A 23,414-nucleotide genomic window follows, 5' to 3' on the forward strand; every position below is an offset into this window, starting at 1 on the left:
AATGAATGCAATTGACCTTCATTCAAGGTCACAGGGGTCAAATAGGCTGAAATATTAAAACAACTTCTTCTCAATAAGAAAGAGGCCGAGAGACCTAATATTGGACCTTTAAACTGCTGGGATGAACGGCTACCAATCGTGTTCAAATGGATGAACTTGACCAATTTTCAAGGTCACGGGGGTCAAATAGGCTAAAATCTTCAAACGACTTCTTCTCAATAACCAATAGGACCATGGACTTGATATTAGGCCTGTAGCATGCTAGGGTGAAGGGCTTTCAAGTTTGGTCAAATGAATGACCTTGGCCTACATTAAAGGTCACATGGGTAAAATAGGCTAAATTATTTTTAACAACTTATCCATAACCAAGAGGCCAAAGGATTTGATATTGGTCCTGTAGTATGCTAGGGTGAATGACCTTGACCTACATTCAAGGTGACAGGGGTCGAATAGGGCGACATTTTAAAATGACTTCTCAATAAAAAAGAGGCCAAGGGACTTGATATTAGGCATGTAGCATGCTAGGGTAAAGGGCTACCAAATTTGTTAAAATGGATGACCTTGACCTACTTTCAAGGTCACGGGGGTCAAATAGGCTAAAATCTTTAAACAACTTCTCAATAACCAAGCGGCACAGGGACTTCATATTGGTCCTGTAGCATGCTTGGGCAAACAAAGGGCTACCAAGTTTGTTGAAATGAATAACCTCCTTTTGATAGTACAGGATTACAAATTCTCAACCAAAAACTCCATGCCAATCAACGATTTACGCCCATAGGGCCTCTTTCTATTTGATATTCAATGAAGTACACAATCACTAACAGTTTATTCAGATGACCGTTAAGGCTCATGGGCCTCTTGTTATATAAGGTTTCTCTCAGGAACAGATTTGAAACTCAGCTAAAGGCCAAAAGTCAGACAGTGTCAAGCGAGTAAGGAAGAACAAAGTTGATTAGAAAAACAGGACAACAGACAAATCACCTCTTATAATCATGATTACTTAAGTAGTAGGTGCAATTCCTGTCCCCTGATTAACATAGTGACTTTGTGAATATGCAGAAGACATACTTCCTTCTAGGAAACTCTTGTTTTCTTTCTTTGCTAGCAATCAATGTTGGATCGCCATGTCAATAGAGTCAAGTACCAGGAATTTGAATTTTCATCCAGTGACTTTGACCTTTGATATCAGACATTCCAACTGGGTTGATTCATACATTTGTGAGGCATGGTGGTCATTTGTAGGACAGAGGGCATAAAGGATCCAGACTGAATGGTTCCTACTCCAGCTCTGAAACGGTGGTCTTGTGGTAGGACAGAATTGCATAAGGGATCTGGACCGAATGGTCACTAGTTCCAGTTTCGGAACGGTGGTCTAGTGGTAGGACAGAGGTCATACAAAGAGTCACTAGTTCCAGTTCAGGAACAGTAGCTGTGTTGTATTCTTGAACAAATACTTCACTCCATTGTGTTACAGTTGACTCGGTGTAAATGAGTACATCTAATAAATGTACATAACAGGGTAGTACAAAAAAAGTTGTGTGCGAGTTGTCAGAGCCAAAATGGTAAATCCTGCTGTATGCTTCCCAGCTGCAGGTAGACCAGGAAATAGTTTGCTGGTTGCTAAAGGCCAATAACCAAAAATAACAATTTGTGAAAAACTTTCAGACGGCTATATATTACTGTGACATATTTTTATATACAATATAGAATCCATTTTTTTAAATTTTTTTAAGCGGATGATAAGAGAAATGGATTTGGTGTTCTATCATAATTGTCATGTGAGGAGACAACAACAATGGTTTATGTTATACACATGTTTAGAGCAGATATAGATAAATCACAAGCCTAAATTATAAAGCAGTGGAATTTAATATTGGTAACAGCACCTGAACAGTTTGCTACATACACTGAACACAGAATTAAATTCATTCCACGAGTAAACTTATACTGTACATATCACAAAAACCTGTGACATATCAGATCAACTACAGGTAGTCATTATATTGTGTCTAGGAAACTGAACACCATAGGAAAGGTAGAGATAAATATCACGCCATACCTTGATAGACAGGTGGGAGAAATATTCCACCACACCTTGATAGACAGGTGAGGAAAAATATCCCACCACACCTTGATAGACAGGTGAGGAGAAATGTCCCACCATATCTTGATAGACAGGTGGGAGAAATATCCCGTCATACCTTGATAGACAGGTGGGAGAAATATCCCGTCATACCTTAATAGACAGGTGAGGAAAAATATCCCACCATACCTTGATCCACAGGTGGGAGAAATATTCAACCATACCTTGATAGACAGGTGGGGGAAATATTCCACCATACCTTGATAGACAGGTGGGGGAAATATTCCACCATACCTTGATAGACAGATGGGAGAAATATCCCGTCATACCTTGATAGGAAAGGTGAGGAGAAATATCCCACCATACCTTGATAGACAGGTGGGAGAAATATCCCGTCATACCTTGATAGACAAGTGGGAGAAATATCCCGCCATACCTTGATAGACAGGTGAGGAGAAATATCCCACCATACCTTGATAGACAGGTGGGAGAAATATCCCACCATACCTTGATAGACAGGTGGAATAAATATCCCACCATACCTTGATAGACAGGTGAGGAGAAATATCCCACCATACCTTGATAGACAGGTGGGAGAAATATTCCACAATACCTTGATAGGATAGGTGAAGAGAAATATCCCACCATACCTTGATAGACAGGTGGGAGAAATATCCCACCATACCTTGATAGACAGGTGGAATAAATATCCCACCATACCTTGATAGACAGGTGAGGAGAAATATCCCACCATACCTTGATAGACAGGTGGGAGAAATATTCCACAATACCTTGATAGGATAGGTGAAGAGAAATATCCCACCATACCTTGATAGACAGGTGGGAGAAATATCCCACCATACCTTGATAGACAAGTGGGAGAAATATCCCATCATACCTTGATAGACAGGTGAGGAGAAATATCCCACCATACCTTGATAGACAGGTGGGAGAAATATCCCACCATACCTTGATAGACAGGTGGAATAAATATCCCACCATACCTTGATAGACAGGTGAGGAGAAATATCCCGCCATACCTTGATAGACAGGTGAGGAGAAATATCCCACCATACCTTGATAGACAGGTGGGAGAAATATTCCACAATACCTTGATAGGATAGGTGAAGAGAAATATCCCACCATACCTTGATAGACAGGTGGGAGAAATATCCCACCATACCTTGATAGACAGGTGGAATAAATATCCCACCATACCTTGATAGACAGGTGAGGAGAAATATCCCACCATACCTTGATAGACAGGTGGGAGAAATATTCCACAATACCTTGATAGGATAGGTGAAGAGAAATATCCCACCATACCTTGATAGACAGGTGGGAGAAATATCCCACCATACCTTGATAGACAAGTGGGAGAAATATCCCATCATACCTTGATAGACAGGTGAGGAGAAATATCCCACCATACCTTGATAGACAGGTGGGAGAAATATCCCACCATACCTTGATAGACAGGTGGAATAAATATCCCACCATACCTTGATAGACAGGTGAGGAGAAATATCCCACCATACCTTGATAGACAGGTGGGAGAAATATCCCGTCATACCTTGATAGACAGGTGGGAGAAATATCCCACCATACCTTGATAGACAGGTGAGGAGAAATGTCCCACCATACCTTGATAGACAGGTGGGAGAAATATCCCATCATACCTTGATAGACAGGTGGGAGAAATATCCCACCATACCTTGATAGACAGATGAGGGAAAATATCCCATCATACCTTGATAGACAGGTGGGAGAAATATCCCGTCATACATTGATAGACAGGTGGGAGAAATATCCCACCATACCTTGATAGGAAAGGTGAGGGAAATATCCCACCATACCTTGATCCACAGGTGGGAGAAATATTCCACCATACCTTGAAAGACAGGTGGGAGAAATATCCCACCATACCTTGATAGACAGGTGAGGAGAAATGTCCCACCATACCTTGATAGACAGGTGGGAGAAATATTCCACCATACCTTGATAGGAAAGGTGAGGGAAAATATCCCACCATACCTTGATAGACAGGTGGGAGAAATATTCCACCATACCTTGATAGACAGGTGGGAGAAATATCCCGTCATACCTTGATAGACAGGTGGGAGAAATATTCCACCATACCTTGATAGGATAGGTGAAGAGAAATATCCCACCATACCTTGATAGACAGGTGGGAGAAATATCCCACCATACCTTGATAGACAGGTGCGAGAAATATCCCATCATACCTTGATAGACAGGTGGGAGAAATATCCCATCATACCTTGATAGACAGGTGGGAGAAATATCCCACCATACCTTGATAGACAGGTGGGAGAAATATTCCACCATACCTTGATAGACAGGTGGGAGAAATATCCCACCATACCTTGATAGACAGGTGAGGAGAAATATCCCCTCCATACCTTGATAGACAGGTGGGAGAAATATCCCACCATACCTTGATAGACAGGTGGAATAAATATCCCACCATACCTTGATAGACAGGTGAGGAGAAATATCCCACCATACCTTGATAGACAGATGAGGGAAAATATCCCACCATACCTTGATAGACAGGTGAGGAGAAATATCCCACCATACCTTGATAGACAGGTGGAATAAATATCCCACCATACCTTGATAGACAGGTGAGGAGAAATATCCCACCATACCTTGATAGACAGATGAGGGAAAATATCCCATCATACCTTGATAGACAGGTGGGAGAAATATCCCACCATACCTTGATAGACAGGTGAGGAGAACTATCCCACCATACCTTGATAGACAGGTGGGAGAAATATCCCACCATACCTTGATAGACAGGTGAAGAGAAATATCCCACCATACCTTGATAGACAGGTGAGGAGAAATTTCCCACCATATCTTGATAGACAGGAAAGAGAAATATCCCACCATACCTTGATAGACAGGTGGGAGAAATATCCCACCATACCTTGATAGACAGGTGGGAGAATTATCCCGCCATACCTTGATAGACAGGTGGGAGAAATATCCCACCACACCTTGATAGACAGGTGAGGAGAAATATCCCATCATACTTTGATAGACAGGTGTGGAGAAATATCCCACCATACCTTGATAGACAGGAAAGAGAAATATCCCGCCATACCTTGATAGACAGGTGGGAGAAATATCCCACCATACCTTGATAGACAGGTGAGGAGAAATATCCCATCATACCTTGATAGACAGGAAAGAGAAATATCCCGCCATACCTTGATAGACAGGTGGGAGAAATATCCCCCCATACCTTTATAGGACAGATTAGAAAAATATTCTGCCATACGTGAAGAGAAACGTCCTGCCATACTTCATAAATTAACACCTCATGCAGATAGTCAGTTAACCACACATATCAAAGCCTTCCATTCAAAATCGTCCGAACAGCACCAGTCACATAAACATTCCATTCAAATTCATTCAAACAGAACTTGCTGTGCGAATCTTCAAACTTTATTATACAATTATAGTAATTTACATACAATATCCATACATTGAAGGACTTTAAGCCTTAATTATCAAACACCCACTGAACTGCTATATAAAGTTACATCTTACATCCTCTGGAGCACTAAATCAATTTTTATTTAAACAACATCATAGCCAGCCATAACATAGTCCACCTTCTCTGGCACTCGCTTACAGCCCGTCACAGAAAAAATCTTCTCATCTTCAGGGAAGTACGGTAATTGATCTGCAATTTCCCTCACAATTCTGTCATCTATATTGTCATGGTTACGGTAGTATTTCTTGGTAACAAGACTGTCTTTTATACATTGTCTTACATGTTTACGCTCCATCGGTAGAAAAGGCAGGTGAGCCGAGATCATGTGGGAAAGTAACAGATCACTGTGCCATAATCCACCTAGCAGGGCAAAAAAAAGGTACTATCAAATTCAGACTTCAATATAAATTTCATGCATTGTTCCATCACAGATTATAACAAAAACTAATTTTAGACTTACAATAAACAGTGTAAAATTTGATTGTCTTTTGTATCATAATATATTTATCTAATAAAAGAGAATATTGATGGTTTTGGAAAATTTATCGTTTTATGAACATTTCAGTCTGGTAAATTGATGTTCTTGTTTAGATATCCTATAACTGATTCCGTTATTTACAAAATGTAGTTAACACTCCATAAAACATCATAATCATGATTGTTTATTTTTTTGTATGTACATATTTTGTAAAAGGAACACACTTCAATAATTAAGTAACAATGAGAACTAGGTACTAAAACTAAGAGACTTTAGTGAATTACAGTCCCCACTGTGGTCCAGTGATCTTGACTGAGACCTACTGTTTTTAGTGTTGACTGCTGCCTTAGTAACCAATTTCTCCATGTCCACCAGGGTCAGGTCTTCTCTTGACCGACCCTCCCTCCAGTGGTCAAGTGTCAAAGTCAGTATAGCTTGACCAGCTGTGTTACTGTGAAACAAACAAGTCTGAATCACTGTAATGTTAGAATCAAATTGTCTACTGTAACCAATTTCACCCAAAAATCTTTTGCCAAGATGACCCCTACACATTTGTAAGACTGTTGGAATATCCGAGTTTCTAATAAATGTAGAATCCTTGATTTATGTGGATAATGCTAAGTTTAACAACAGAATGACTAAAATAACCGAAGTCTACAGACTGACTATGACCTCAAGGTTTCCTACCTGAGGAAGATGAAGATACTCTTCCTGTAGTCTACTCCACCTACTTCCTCATAGAAGTCGAGATATGGCTTTACAATGTCTAGAAGTCCAACTGGCATTTTGTCGACCTCGTCAAATATGAACATTGATCGCTCACATTTAGTCACACTTGATTCAATCAACTCCTTTAACTTGTCCTGGTAAGAAGAATATAAAATTTTACTAACAAACTCAATTTTACTCTAAAGTTACAATTTCGTTAGAGATGTCCAGCAATGTTCCAGCTATCTGAACGAACAACACAATCACTAACCTTATAAAGAGGCACCATCTCTTTGTGTGGAAACTCTTTGGTAGCAGATATGAGGTGGACAAATTTACTTTTCATGCCTTTCCTGTACAGGCTCTCAGCTATGATCTTACTGACAAAGTTTTTGCCTGTGCCAGTGCCTCCGTGGAAGGACATTGCCAGAGCTTTACTGGGTTCGTTGGTGCGGGTGTAGGCACGCAGGTGATTAATCACTGCTGATTTACAAAGGTGCTGACCATATACATGTTTGTCCAAGGAGAGCTTCAGGGCTACAATACAAATGATAGTATGTATATTGGTATAGGTCTGATATTAAAAAATATAACATATTTAACAAGAGGCCCATAGGGCCTGTATCGCTCACCTGGTTGGATTGGACCAAATGTCAAAATAATGTTCATATTGAATTTGTTTTATTTGTAAATCTCTAACAATGCTATATATCGTTATAGTGTGGGAATCCGAACTGCTTTAAAGATTAATGAAGTCCAGACTCTCTAAAGGTCTGAAAGACCTCAAGAATTGTTTTTAGAACATGCATGCATTCATCACTTTATAACTAGTAGCGATTTAAAGGAATTAAAACTATTTCCCCTATTGAGCCCCACCCTTTTGGCCCCTCGGGGGGTCAGAGTCACCATTTATGCAAAATGTGTTCCCCTTTCCCCAAGGATGTTTCTGACCAAATTGGGTTCAAATCCATTTATAACTTTATGACTAGTAGCGATTTAAAGGAATAACCTCTATTTCCCCTATTGGGCCCCGCCCCTTTGGTCCCTTTGGGGTCAGAGCCACCATTTATGCAAAATCTGTTCCCCTTCTGCCAAGGATGTTTCTGACCAAGTTGGGTTAAAATCCATTCATAACTTTATGAATAGTAGCGATTTAAAGGAATTACCTCTATTTCCCCTATTGGGCCCCGCCCCTTTGGCCCCTTTGGGGTCAGAGCCACCATTTATGCAAAATCTGTTCCCCTTCCCCCAAGGATGTTTCTGACCAAATTGGATTAAAATCCATTCATAACTTTATGACTAGTAGCGATTTAAAGGAATTACCTCTATTTCCCCTATTGGGCCTGCCCCTTTGGCCCCTTTGGGGTCAGAGTCACCATTTATGCAAAATCTGTTTCCCTTCCCCCAAGGATGTTTCTGACCAAATTGGGTTCAAATCCATTCATAACTTTATGACTAGTAGCGATTTAAAGGAATTACCTCTATTTCCCCTATTGGGCCCCGCCCCTTTGGCCCCTCGGGGGTCAGAGTCACCATTTATGCAAAATTTGTTCCCCTTCCCCCAAGGATGTCTCTGACCAAATTGGGTTAAAATCCATTCATAACTTTATGACAAGCAGCGATTTAAAGGAATTACCTCTATTTCCCCTATTGGGCCCCGCCCCTTTGGGTTCTCGGGGGTCAGAGCCACCATTTATGCAAAATCTGTTCCCCTTCCCTCAAGGATGTCTCTGACCAAGTTGGGTTCAAATCCATTCATAACTTTATGACTAGTAGCGATTTAAAGGAATTACCTCTATTTCCCCTATTGGGCCCCGCCCCTTTGGCCCCTCGGGGGTCAGAGTCACCATTTATGCAAAATCTGTTCCCCTTCCCCCAAGGATGTCTCTGACCAAATTGGGTTAAAATCCATTCATAACTTTATGACAAGCAGCGATTTAAAGGAATTACCTCTATTTCCCCTATTGGGCCCCGCCCCTTTGGGTTCTCGGGGGTCAGAGCCACCATTTATGCAAAATCTGTTCCCCTTCCCTCAAGGATGTCTCTGACCAAGTTGGGTTCAAATCCATTCATAACTTTATGACTAGTAGCGATTTAAAGGAATTACCTCTATTTCCCCTATTGGGGCCCTGTCCATTTGGCCCCTCAGGGGTCAGAGCCACCATTTATGCAAAATCTGTTCCCTTTCCCCCAAGGATGTTTCTGACCAAGTTGGGTTCAAATCCATTCATAACTTTATCACTAGTAGCGATTTAAAGGAATTACCTCTATTTCCCCTATTGGGCCCCACCCCTTTGGCCCCTCGGGGGTCAGAGTCACCATTTATGCAAAATCTGTTCCCCTTCTGCCAAGGTTGTTTCTGGCCAAATTTGGTCAAAATCCAATAAGAACTTCTTGACTAGTAGCGATTTAAAAGAATTACCTCTATTTCCCCTATTGGGCCCCGCCCCTTTGGCCCCTCTGGGGTCAGAGTCACCATTTATGCAAAATCTGTTCCCCTTCCCCCAAGGATGTCACTGAACAAGTTGGGTTCAAATCCATTCATAACTTTATGACTAGTAGCGATTTAAAAGAATTACCTCTATTTCCCCTATTGGGCCCCGCCCCTTTGGCCCCTCGGGGGTCAGAGTCAGCATTTATGCAAAATCTGTTCCCCTTCTGCCAAGGATGTTTCTGGCCAAATTTGGTCAAAATCCAATAAGAACTTCTTGACTAGTAGCGATTTGAAGTAAATGTTGACGGACGACGGACGGACGGACGACGGACGGACGGACGGAGGGACGGACAGACGACGGACGCTGCGCCATGACATAAGCTCACCGGACCTTCGGTCCAGGTGAGCTAAAAAGTGTGAAAAAACAACACAGGAATTACAAACTTCATCTTTTGAGCACAAATATTTTATCCTTGCTATAAAACTTTACATTAATATAAGACAACAACAATCAGAGAGAGTATCTAAATATATATAATGTGCAAATGTGTACCCAAAATCTTATATGTACCAACAAAGGAATATTTGTTGTCTATCCAAGAATATATGGCCAATGGGGCCTGTATCACTCACAGTGATATTTCAATGATTATGTCAAAATGCTCTAAGACTAACACTTTTCACTTTTTCTGATCAGATTGTCTGTACAATATATTGCAGTTAACACTTGCTTTCTGGGTCCAAAGAAGATTCAAATCAAATTAAACTGAAAAACAATCAATATTGTAATTTATAATCAACTGACTTCCTTTACTCAGCCCCCAACTGCCTCTGGAGAGAATGGATTCTGCAGACCAATTTGATCAAATCATTTAAAAGAAATTCTCCTTTCCCTTTTTTGGGTTCCATCCCTCCACCTCAAGGGGACAAAGACTCTCCATTTACACTAAGTTGTGTCTCCTTCACCCAATAATAATCTACACTAAATTTGATCTAATTTCATCAGCCCATTCAGAAGTACATTACAGTACTTTAAAAGATTTATGTCTAACGTCATACCCTTTTTGGGCCTCAAACCTAAGGCTTTTGGGGGATCAGATCTACTACACTACAGCTTACGTGGACTTTGCGGTTTCCACGCGCCCACGGTGGACTGCCCACGCAATGTCCACTAGTGGACATGCGTGGGCAAAGTGTCCACGTGATTCCGCGATTCGTGATGGATCGGCAGATACCGTGGGTGTCCACGCAACAGCGCGGCCCGTCGAGGAACACTGGATATCGTGGCCCGCCGGATGCCGTGTATGTCCACGGAACAGCGAGATCCGTCGTGGAACGCTAGATAGCGTGGCTAGCTTATGTTTTGAAGTTATGCTTACTTTACCGCGTCTTCTAATCACGGCCGAAGGCAGGATGTACTCCCGATATATAAGAGTTACTTCCCTTCGTTTCACTGGTAATGTAATATTTGAATAATGCTCTATTATAACGGGCCGTATACAACATGTAACATCTCATTAATTTTCTTTAGTAACGGGCCGTATATAACATGTAATATTTGAATAATGCTCTATTATAACGGGCCGTATACAACATGTAACCTCTCATTAATTTTCTTTAGTAACGGGCCGTATATAACATGTAATATTTGAATAATGCTCTATTATAACGGGCCGTATACAACATGTAACATCTCATTAATTTTCTTTAGTAACGGGCCGTATGTAACATGTAATATTTGAATAATGCTCTATTATAACGGGCCGTATACAACATGTAACATCTCATTAATATTCTTTAGTAACGGGCCGTATATAACATGTAATATTTCAATAATGCTCTATTATAACGGGCCGTATACAACATGTAACATCTCATTAATTTTCTTTAGTAACGGGCCGTATATAACATGTAATATTTGAATAATGCTCTATTATAACGGGCCGTATACAACATGTAACATCTCACTAATTTCCTTTAGTAACGGGCCGTATATAACATAATAATTTTAATTGTAAATAATCTAATAATCTCAGATTAACACTAGTAAATATCTTTTATGTAATTTGCGTGTACACCATTGTTTTAATGTATTTTATGTTACAGAAGTTAAAACGCAAAGTAAACGATGTGCTTATATCAGGTGATACTGTGTTATATGATAAATTATTTTAATGCGTCATCTTTACGAGCCCATGTCTGTGTGAAGCACCTTCTATTTAAAAAATATATATATCTAAATTTCATTAAGTGTGAGCTTTATTACAGATATTCTTTCCGTTTATTACTTATGATCTGATCAATAATAATCATATTTTGGTTACGCACATTATGTATGTTGGTTTATGGGTTCTCACGTACTAACTACGGAATAAAATTTGTTGATATCATAGTTATCATCTGCTTTAAGTTTGAAACAAAAGCAAGACCAGTCTATAATCATTAATGAATTCGCTGTATAGGAAAGCAAAATACCGTTACAAAAACTTAGTTGAACGGGTAAATGCCTGGGGCTAAGACCTCGCAGCGGTTGCTATGACGACTTGGTGTGACAAACGAGCTAGAGCTGTGAATCTGTCGACACGGGTGACTGACCCACAAGGTAAGAAAAATCGTCTGGATTACCGCGGCGGGGGGGGGGGTCTCCTTTCTCCCACTTCTTACAAATAAGTTACGGGCAGGTATGTTGTGACAGTCATTATAGTCTTCACCTATACCTTACCTGGATTTTACCTGTGTTCTCCAAAGTTCTCCAAAATTACCTGTATCTTATCTGTATTCTCCGACATTACATGATCTTTACCTCTATTTTACACGAACTTTGAATTCATCTTATTTCATTCCTTATTAATAATTTTGCATACCATTTTCATAAACCAAATTTGCAGAAGACAGCTATAGTACAACAACGTAGATATTTTACTGTTTTAAATGATTGAAAATGCGAAACAAAATCACATCAGACCATTTACTACTATCCGATAACCCTTATCAACATGGCGAACTATCACTGATATTTTTCTTGATATTATTTAACTTAACTGATTACAAATCATATAGACATAAAAGTGTACTCGACTGTGAGTGGGTTAGTATACCATTTAACAATAATCAGGTGTGAAATTACGGTCGACACGGTCGTCACGCCTGTCACAGCACCACAGGTATCTGTTCTGTCGGGTGTTCTAATCGGAACCCGCCTATAACTGCTGGTGAGTTGACACGTATGGTTTCCGTGCACGTCAAAAATGTTCCGAATATATGCTTTTACAGGTTGTACGTATATTTAGCTTGAGTTTTGTTAAAAATTTCTTTTTACTGTAGGATTTCATTTTTAAATTAAACACATTATTTACATTTAAATTCCGTTGAGTTAAAACAATAAACATTCGTATCACAAATAAAATAATTAGCCTAAGTTTGAACATTCACATACCCACGATGTTGAAACTTTACTTTAATCATTTATTTCATGTACGAATTTCATTTTAAACTTATATTATTAGAAGTGTTGTAATCGAAATCGTTATTGGTATGCAACGAAACCCGTGTCCTCGTAATAAAGGCTATGAACAGGGTAATGTAAGTCGTTACACGTTATATATGTTGTATACGGCCCGTAATAAAAGAAAAGTAGTAAGTTATATGTTATATAGGCCCGTTGAAATAGAACATAATTCAAATGTTACATGTTGTATACGGCCCATTACACCAGTGGGGTCTTCCCCGAACACCAACTCTGGTTAGGGTGGGGTGTTTACATAGGGTTTAAGGTGTGCTGATAGGGAGTTATAGTCTGTTACAGAAATATCCTCAGTGTAAGAACACAGGTAAATCAGCTCAGGTAAATCAACTCACCTGTTAGGTGATCAGAAAATCATTAACTGTTAATGATTGCCAAACTGTTTCAGAAGTAGTATATAAAACTGAAGCACACTGGAAAATCATCATATTTTGCTGATCATCATCTTGACATATATATTTGCTGGAATTGTAAAACAATTGTATCATTGAATACTTTTGAATATTTTATTAAAGGATGTGTCATTGATTTAATTTGTAGTGTAGATATCTAAAAAATACTTAAATACGATTGTTTAATTTACATTCTTTTATATTAGTTCAACAAATTCAGCCTTGTATCATTTTTCATTTATAGTGTAAATATATATCTGATAATCAACATTTAAATTTGAATAATTACGGAATCGTAAATCCATACTTTTTCACTGTAAATCAATTGTATATTAATTAGACTTTGTATTTTTTATATTGATTAACTTTGTACGTTTTTTCAGATTTGTAAAGATAATTCAATTATTGTAGAATTGTAATAATTAACAAAAGTTGTATCTGTTCCAGTTGTAGTAGTAAGAGTTTTTGTTTATATTTCATCTTACTTAGAATAGCTATGCATATATTGTATTGGATTTTTTTTTATAATTGTTATTATACAACACTATATAGATACGTTACTGCAGAACTATTGTAATATTCTTATAAAATTGTACATTGTATCTAGCGAACGCCCATGTCAACGTTAAGTTCATCAGCAATAGATATTGTCATTATTAATAGTAATATCTATAATCAGTGCTTTGAATTTAGAAAACAATATATAATTTTATTTACTTTTTATCTATTTATTATAATCTGATATTGTCATTATTTATAGTAAAATATAAAGTTAGATATATTGCTTTGAAAATAAGATATTTTATTTATTTTATATATATTCATATACATGTACCTGAGTTGACCCTATTTTTTACCTGAGTTGGTATTCCATATTGAAACAGACCATAACTTAACTTCAAAGAACTTCCTACATAAACATTTTCCTTTGTCTTTACCGGAGTTGGTGTTCGGGGAATGAGCCACACCAGTATAGTAGAAAATTAGTAAGAAGTTAAATGTTATATGCGACTCGTTACAATAGAAAATCAGTGAGATGTATCATGGTGTATACGGCCCGTTACAATAGCAAATTAGCATGTTATAACGGTCCGTTCAAGCAGAAAAATAGAACATTATATAAATGTTACATGTTATATATGGCCCGTTATAATAGACATTCAGTGAGATGTTACATGTTGCATACGGCCCGTTATAAAAGAAAATTACAGTGAAACCTCACTATTAAGAACACCTGGGGGTCCGGGTCAAAGTGCCGAGGTGGACCAATTTGAGCTAGACCATCAGGAACCGTAACTCTTAATTGACTGAACTCAGGTGCAAGTTGTATAGATTTGGCTAAATACATGCCATAGTCTTAACTTTAAGTAAAAAACAAAGACAATTGTTTTTGTCTATCATTTCCTTTATTTCCTTCATAACCTTCTAAAATTTCTGTCTTTCTTTTCAAGATGCTCTGACCTGTGTTTTGCCGACCCCAAACTGTTCAGCAAGTCGTCGTTGGCTACGACCATTGCTACATTGAATCAGTTCAATTTTCTTTTTTAGTGTAACTCGTTACGTTTACGTGATGTGGCCATCATGAGCGAAAAAAGAAATGAAGTTAGAAAGAATAGCATAATTCTAGCGAAATATTTGAAACCAAACATGTTTTTTTCAAATTATAATAACACCTATCTACAGACCCTATTCGGCATTGATACAAAAACATCGAGATCGCTGAAAAAACTTGCGCTTGACCAGAAAAAAATTCAAACGTTACTATGTTTATTTTACTCGCTTGTATGTAATCGGGTCTTAAAACGACCAACAGCCACAAATCAATTATTTAAATACCATAATTAATAATCAAATGTACGGTTATTACAATTTTCAAGGCAGATTGATAATCTGATCACTTGTGTATTTAATCCGTCACAGCGCCACCAAGGAAGGGCGATCACCCGTAACGGTAAACAAAGGACTACAAACTCAAACCCGGCACATGTTGGCTTGTTACGAACAATGAAAGACTGGATGTTTATTTTACCTTCCGGTCAGTGCGATGATTTCAAAGAGATTAGTAGCCATTCTACTCACCTGTCGATACACTGGTCAGTAAACAAAAGATCGATAATTACGTATACACACGTCAATGGCCAGTTTGACACGCATTACCGTAAGCTGTTCACGGTTCGCTACACACCAGTGAATTTTTTAGAGAAGACCAACTGGTCGTAATTGTGTGGGTAATAAGCGTTAATTAGTATTCGTTGGGACTGCCCAAGGTGGTCGTAATACGGAATAACAAAGTGGTCGTAATAGTGAAGCGACCAATACAAAGATATATAGAGAAAAAAATCGGGACTGAAAAAAGTGCCCGTAATAGCGGGGTGGTCGTAATTTTGAGGTGGTCGTAAGGTGAGGTTCGTAGTAAGAAGTTACATGTTATAAACGGCCCGTTGAAATAGAACATTATATAATTGTGACATGTTATATAGGGCCCGTTTTAATAGAAAATCAGTGAGATGTTACATGTGGTATACGGCCCGTTATGATAGAACATTATTTAAATGTTACATGCTGTATACTGCCCGATATAATAGAAAATTAGTAAGAGGTTACATCAGCATCACATGTTATATACGGCCCGTTAAAACAGAATATTTTATATTGTGACATGTTATATACGGCCCGTTATAATAGAAAATTAGTGAAATGTTACAAGTTGTTTACGGCCCGTTATATTAGAAATTTAGTGAGATGTTACATATTGTATACGGCCCGTTATAATAGAATATTGCTCAAATTTTACATGTTATATACAGGCTGTTAAAACAGAACATAATATAATTGTGACATGTTGTATATGGCCCGTTAAAATTGAACATTATTCAAGTGTCATATGTCATATACGGCCCATTATGAAAGAAAATTAGTAAGAATATGTATGTTATATACGGCCCGTTAAAACAGAACATAATATATAATTGTGACATGTTGTATACGGCCCGTATAATAGAAAATTAGTAAGAAGTTACATGTTATATATCGCCCGTTAAAATAGAACATTATTCAAATGCCATATGCGGTCATTATAAAAGAAAATTAGTAAGAAGTTACATGTTATATACAGCCCGTTAACACAGAACATTATATAATTGTGACATGTTATATACGTGCTGTTATAACACTAAATAGAACGTTATATAAATGTTACATGTTATATATGGTCCGTTTCAATAGACATTTAGTGAGGCGTTACATGTTTTATACGGCCCGTTATAATAGAATATTGCTCAAATGTTACATATGATTTACGGCCCGTTATAATACATATTTAGTGGGAGGTTACATGTTATATACGGTCCGTTAAAACAGAACATTATATAATTGTGACATGTTGTATACGGCCCGTTATAATAGAGCGTTATATAAATGTTACATGTTATATATGGTCCGTTTTAATAGACATTTAGTGAGATGTTACATGTTTTATACGGCCCGTTATAATAGAATATTGCTCAAATGTTACATATGACTTACGGCCCGTTATAATACATATTTAGTGGGAAGTTACATGTTATATACGGTCCGTTAAAACAGAACATTATATAATTGTGACATGTTGTATACGGCCCGTTATAATAGAGCGTTACATAAATGTTCCATGTTATATATGGTCCGTTTCAATAGACATTTAGTGAGATGTTACATGTTTTATACGGCCCGTTATAATAGAATATTGCTCAAATGTTACATATGATTTACGGCCCGTTAATACACATTTAGTGGGAGGTTACATGTTATATACGGTCCGTTAAAACAGAACATTATATAATTGTGACATGTTGTATACGGCCCGTTATAATAGAACATTATACCAAATGTTACATTTGCATTATCGTCGTCTTATTCGCATTAATTGCAGGCACGTGTTTACATTTGTTTATATATATTTCCTAAATAGCGGTCTGATTCCGTTGAACCTGTGATATCACGATCTTGTATTGCTAATGTATATGTCTTTGTATATGTTGTAAAATCAGATTGGCTGAAACGCCAAAGGAATAAATGAATTAAATTTACCTACAGTTAAGGATCCACTTCTTGCCATTGGGAGTCCTTTTATATAATCATTATCAAAACAAACTACCCTACAGGTAAATTCAACATGTTCGAGTTTAGAGATACACCTGTTAATTAAGATGTGGTATTTACCGGGCTATTATCTTAACACGCCTCTGTGACCGCGGCTTGCCGGTCCCTGGCCTTTGTGGTGTTGGCCACTCGTCGGTTATAAAGCGGACTCGGATGTATCTCAGTTCGTGTTTCTACGTGTAGATATTCATATAACATTATCATGACCAGTCCTAGGACAGGACTTTTTTATTGTTTATTCCACAGATCAACCGATTCCCGTCTCTGATATCGAAGGTGCATTGAGACTTTCCTATCTCCAATAATTTAGCTCGAGCTCTCCAACAAATGAAATGTAACCCAAAACCGATGAGTGGATGAGTCGGAACAGAATATCACAAATCGTGCAACATCGTTGCCTAAAATATTAGCATCTCTAGAATAAACTTTTAATAGACTATTAATGCAATGACTCAAATACGGTCTCTGGGCGAACCTCACACGTGAGGTCACTGTGCGGAACATATCCCTATATAGGCTATTAGAACCGGTAGATAATCAGTTTTGACGGTATGTATCGATACAGTTTTTTTTGATAATGTTTCTCAATATTTATTTAACGGGTTTTACGTCTGCTATTACAGCTGACGACAAAACATGTGCACGTACGCTGACTTGTCGATCATTCTCACCAACCAATCGAATTAACGGACGCCTTTCTACAGTGTTTGATTGACAGAGTCAGAGATCACTGGAGTGTAACAAGCTTTAGTGTCTTGTCAATCATTCTCACTAACCAATGAAACTCACGGATGCCGTCAGATACCCTGTTTGATTGACAGACAGCTAAAATAGAATCATCTGCGTGTGACGAGCTGCCGAGAAAATCAGCGGTTATAGCTGCCATGTTTATGCAAAACACCGCATAAAAAGTGTTGCATTCAATGAGTAATTTATGACTTAAAATATGATTAAATACAAATCATTGAAATCACAGTGGTGATAGAAACAGAAACCATTATTGGACCTGAATGCAAAGCACTCAATATACATGATAAATATAAAGACATTAAATGGTTATCATAAATCGGTACATTTAGGGAATGTATATAAACATTGTACATGTAAATTATATTGCAGAAAGGGCCGTAGTAATGATTTAATTACATTCTGAATCCATTCTGCTTTTGATGCAATAATGTAATGTTTAATTCATTTTTGTGTTTTCCGTTTAGATACCACATTAACGATATTACATGTATACAAGATACCCAGATAGGCAGTTATTTACAGCTCTTTTGTGTGTACACTTTAGAATAGATATACGACTAGTTGTCACAACATTCGATATTCCGCATATTTTAATATGGTCGGAGTCTGATAACATGATAACACCGATGTTTAAAAGATAACGGAATAAGGATTCAAATGCCGAAGTTTAGATATTTTGATGAGATTTGGTAAAGCTGTTCGCAGTGGTATTTTCTATTTTCCCAATTCAATGTCGTGTAATGAATGCAATATTTCTAAAATAAATGAATATTTTTTAAAAACGTGAATACGTCAATGGAGAATGCTGGATGGATGAAACAGCTTATGTTAAGTTACATTAAATATTAACAGTGCTTAATATATTGCGATTGTTTTTTAATGTTTATAATATGGCCATAATAACGCTATTGATGGACCAAGGGTCTAAAGCTTTAAATAAAACTTGAAATGTTCTTCAATTTCATCCGAATCATAAAGGCTTATCTACACCGCCAACATGGAACCATGCATAATTCTGATAAACGATACCGATACCACTACCGCTACCGAAAGACGAAGGGATATAACTCGTGTAGATCAGAAATGAACAGCAAACAACTTGTACCCACTGTATATCGCGGATCGACATGGACCACGGACTTTAAAATGAAATGCGTGTCCACCACGTATCGTGGATCGTCGTGGAACACGGGGTCTCGAGTTGAACTATGCCCACCACTAATCGCGGATCGTCACATACCGTGATGCCGAGTGGATACCGTATCAGTCAGCTGATGTCCACGATATATGACGGAACGTTGCGGAATGCCATATCCGGTGGGCGAGTGGGGTCCGCGCTGCCCACGTCCGTGACGGACGCGTGGAAACCGCAAAGTCCACGTAAGCTGTAGTGTACTTATTCATAACTGTCGCTCTTCAATTAAGGGTGCTTTTGACCAAAATTGAACCAAATCCAATCCACTTCTGCAGAAGAAAAATTTTAAAGACTTTGCTATGTTCCCAGTGCCATTATTGGGCCCTGGCCCCTCTTGCCCTAGGGGAGCCACACAGTCAACAATTGACCTTTAATTTGCCCAGTAATGCCACACCCTCTGTTTTTGGACCAGTCCATCAGCCCAGGGGGTCGGTCAGGGCCAACAAATACATACAATCAAACTGTCATCCCATGCTGATAATGTTGACCAAGTTAGAATGAATCCCAACAGAAATAAATCAAATCATAGTAAAAATGTGATTTCCTTATATAAACTATAGTAAAGTTTACCCCCTCACTGGGGCAAACGTATGACCCAAGGGTCATAAAATTCACAATTTTGGTAAAGCACCTTAAGACCCTTCTTTCTAAGAAGAGTATTTGATTCTAAGAAGTTGAAAATGTACATAGGTAAATTGTTTAAGAATGGACGACGCATGACGGGCAATGCACTATGGACAATGCAAGACAGACGAGGACGGACAAAAGGAGATAAGAATAGATCACTTGAGACGTTGTGTCAGGTGACCTAACAATCTGGTGTAGTTATAGGGGAACACTGTAAAATAGTAAAGGAGACAGTAGAACAGGCAAGGGCTGATTGTAAAGGATCAAGAGCCCCAATTTTACAACCTTTACTCTGGTAAGACTCAGTGTTCCCCATACCAACAAAAATCAGCTCATAGTACTCCCCATTCTTTACTGTCAATCAAATCTTCACTAAATAAATGATTGCAATGTAATGACTGAATCCTTCCTATGTTTCTAAGGTTTAAAGAATCAATAATATCACACTTTTAATGTATTTCCACAATGGAACCATTAAGTTCATGAAGAAATCTTTGACAGAATTATGGAATCTTTACCTGTCTCATTCAGCATTATGTGGCGATCTGCATATATGCAACATTCAGCAAAGAACCGGCACTTGACAGGATTGTAAGCAGCCAAGAATGTGGCGGAAATGCCTGCTCCTACAGCTGTAAGGAGGGAGACTGGTTCCAGGCAGGTAGTGCTACCCACAAGCAGGATCTGGAGCAGCCACCAAAGTACTCCATTGCTTCTGTATGGCATCATTGCAATCTTCATCACTAAAACCATTAACATTATTCAAATTCAACAAAATTGTATTTTTACGACTTTTTAATTTTTCAATGACATCCATCTTCTGTTCATTTATCTTTGGTTTGTGTTAGGTTTAAAATAATAATACCTGTGTTTCTGCTACCAGCCTAACATGCCAGAAAACATTGTTGGTAGGTGAGGAAATCTTTCTAATAATTTGGTAGGTGAGGAAATCTTCTGAATAATTTTTACAAACTTAAGGGACTTTAACAGGTTTTCCTTGAAAAAAGGCAAAAACAACAAGACGAAAAAAACTTCAGAATACTTGATAGGCCAAAAACAAAACCAGCACAGACATTTTTAAGGCCCAAATAATCCTCTTGTAGCTATTATTATCCTTGCCTAATTCCACAAGCTAGGAATCTGTTTCAGCCAATCTTAAAAGTGGCCCTTAAGAGTATCCTGAATGCAGATCTATACAAATGTTATAGAGAAGTGACTAATGTGCCTTCACATGGAATCAAACCAGCGACTCACATTTTCCTAGCTCTACATGTTTTCTAACCCAAGGAATTTCCTCCTTTGTGTGAACTTGAAGGCAATATCTCTTAGTATGTCCCCCCATTGAAATGTGCTCACCAAAAACACCACATCAGTTAAGGTATAATGTCAACAAGTCTTCTCCTCTCCTTCACCCGCTAACTTACCTGGTACAATGTACTTCTAACTTCTACCTGTCTGTGTATTAACAAAGTCTTCAAATCTCCTACTTCCTCTAACTTTCCTGGTCTATACAGAGTATTACGGAAGGAAGAACACAGGTATAGGACTAAATGGGTGTTTTGGGGTAAATATAGATATCTCATTTACCCATAGATGTAAGATAGGTGTTGTCATGCCCAATTTTATTGTGTTTGCACCAAAATCTTAGTAACACCAAACTTAGCCCGAGTTTCCTCTGGCTCTGACACCATGTCTGGTGTAGGGCCAGAGCGAACTACTATATGAAAATGTGGAATTCTCCGACACCGTTTGGTGTCGCTAACATTTTGGTGCAAACACAATAAAATCGGTCGTGACATAACACCTAGCTACCTTACATATCTGGATAAGTGAGATATTACCGCTTATAATGTACATGTATGTGTATAAGTAATGAACTTTTGAATTAAATATAACAGGTTTTGGGAAATATTAAGCTTAGTTTTCTTTATTTAAACTATGTAAGAAGAAAAACACAATAAATGATATGTGGTCTTTTTGGTCCATTGCATAGGAGAAATCAATGTAGCAAAACTGAATTGGGCTGAATGCAGCTGGAGCTCAATTACATGTGTACAGTATACTTTAAAGATCTTGAGCTCAGATCAGGTTCTGGATTCGAATCTCAGTACTTGTTCCATTTGCCCTCTCCTACCTTGTACAATGGTACAAAGGGTTGGACAACGTGCCTTTTCGGCATACAGAAGATGTAGCCGTTTAATTTTCTTTTGGCCCCGGATATGACACGACAGGTGGCGTTACTGGTCAAGATGAAGTATGTGATTGGTCAAGGTAGCGGTAAATGCAAAATGCAGCAATGCAGTTAAAAACGAAACAAAGTTAAGATTAAATGCAAGCTGAATAATTATAAGTGCATGGATGTATAATTTGAAATGACACATTAATAAAATCATATTCCTGATTCAAATACTGTCTTGTTATCACCAAAAATGATTCAAACTTATATAATTTTGTGTGGTATGAGTGCTGAAACGCATTAGTTCGTTCATTTATAACTATGCCGATTATCTTTTTAAAGATATTTCTTGTTTATACTTATAGAAACAAATATAAGGTAAATATTAGCCGAGATAACGTAGCTCTGGACGACGGACGGACAATTTCTGACAGATGCCGGAGAGCAGTGTAGGCAGGGTATGAATATTCGTTCTACAAGTGTAAGTATATAAAATCACTAGGGTCCCCAGACCACACAGGCCAGTGCATGTGTTAGTCCTACGGTAGGATGGTTTGGAGTACATGGTCAACCTGAGGTATTAGACTCGTCTGCCAATACACTCAATATCATCATTATTTATTGAGTGTATTGATCGACAGACGAGTCGAATAGATACCTAACAGTTATGGCTATGGGCAGAGACATTTAAGCATTGAACGGCTTTCAGTTGGCATTCAGTCAATATGAATGCCAACTGGACAGAGGCAAATTCAACATGAAGCGCGATATTGACTATGAATGCCAACTGAAAGCCGTTCAATGCTTATATTTACCATCTGCGATTTTTTATTTGTCGTGCGATTTTTTTTTTGAAATTCATACGCAGTTACCAGTTCATACGCAGTTGGCAGTTCATAAGCTGGTGAACTCGCAACTGAATTGGTAGGGTTATATCGTGGCAGTGCCATACAATGGTAAATATATCTATATGGGTCTCTGCTATGGGTCAACGGCATCAAATGTAACATAAATCAAAATGTAAGCTGTAAGCATATCTCATAGGCATATTTCATACCTATAATGCCATACAGTCTCCCAATGCCGATGTTTCTGCTGCAACAAATCAGACTGTTCTTCTGTCATATAGCCAATCTCTCCCGCGCTTAGACGGAATGTAAAATGAAAGTAGACAAAACTGGGCCGTTTTTCGTTTTTGCGGTCCGAACGGTTGATCCAGTTAGACCGGTGTTGTTCGTTTATGAAATAAAGATGGATCTGGCGATTTTATATTGTTTTCAGACGAGCCTTCACAAATACTCCCAAGATCTGTATTAACATTTGCTAGTCCATCAAGATTTATGTTTGAAATATTAATTTAAAAACTGATGAATCGATTT

The 23,414-nt window shown here is 38.1% G+C and overlaps 2 protein-coding genes across 2 annotated transcripts; both read right to left on the reverse strand.

The window, feature by feature from the left end:
• Nucleotides 1-1,850: 1,850 nt before the first annotated feature.
• On the reverse strand, nucleotides 1,851-5,277 carry LOC117328710. The gene is made up of 3 exons (XM_033886205.1): nucleotides 4,680-5,277; nucleotides 3,763-4,289; nucleotides 1,851-3,691 (listed from the first exon to the last, which is right to left on the reverse strand). Exons 1-2 carry the CDS (start codon nucleotides 5,177-5,179, stop codon nucleotides 3,863-3,865), a joined length of 927 nt encoding a protein of 308 aa, XP_033742096.1. The 5' UTR covers nucleotides 5,180-5,277; the 3' UTR covers nucleotides 1,851-3,691; nucleotides 3,763-3,862.
• A 267-nt stretch (nucleotides 5,278-5,544) lies between these two features.
• Nucleotides 5,545-23,303, reverse strand: LOC117328709 (torsin-1A-like). The gene is made up of 6 exons (XM_033886204.1): nucleotides 23,093-23,303; nucleotides 20,378-20,602; nucleotides 7,070-7,335; nucleotides 6,778-6,953; nucleotides 6,414-6,541; nucleotides 5,545-5,972 (listed from the first exon to the last, which is right to left on the reverse strand). Exons 2-6 carry the CDS (start codon nucleotides 20,598-20,600, stop codon nucleotides 5,695-5,697), a joined length of 1,071 nt encoding a protein of 356 aa, XP_033742095.1. The 5' UTR covers nucleotides 20,601-20,602; nucleotides 23,093-23,303; the 3' UTR covers nucleotides 5,545-5,694.
• Between the last annotated feature and the right edge of the window lie 111 nt (nucleotides 23,304-23,414).

This window comes from Pecten maximus, chromosome 6 (genome assembly GCF_902652985.1).
Source record: "Pecten maximus chromosome 6, xPecMax1.1, whole genome shotgun sequence".
NCBI classification, from domain to species: Eukaryota; Metazoa; Mollusca; class Bivalvia; order Pectinida; family Pectinidae; genus Pecten; species Pecten maximus.

Bases quoted from the DNA above. Each gene is read 5' to 3' on its own strand.
- LOC117328710 (XM_033886205.1), bottom strand. From the start codon at position 5,179: ATGGTGGGATATTTCTCCACACCTGTCTATCAAAGTATGATGGGATAT. The intron at 4,290-4,679 runs GTGGGATATTTC...TATCAAGGTATG, and splicing joins CACCTGTCTATCAAGGTATG to GTGGGATATTTCTCCCACCT.
- LOC117328709 (XM_033886204.1), bottom strand. From the start codon at position 20,600: ATGAAGATTGCAATGATGCCATACAGAAGCAATGGAGTACTTTGGTGG. The intron at 7,336-20,377 runs GTAAAGATTCCA...TTTGTATTGTAG, and splicing joins CATAATGCTGAATGAGACAG to CCCTGAAGCTCTCCTTGGAC. The intron at 6,954-7,069 runs GTTAGTGATTGT...TCTTCTTACCAG, and splicing joins AGATGGTGCCTCTTTATAAG to GACAAGTTAAAGGAGTTGAT.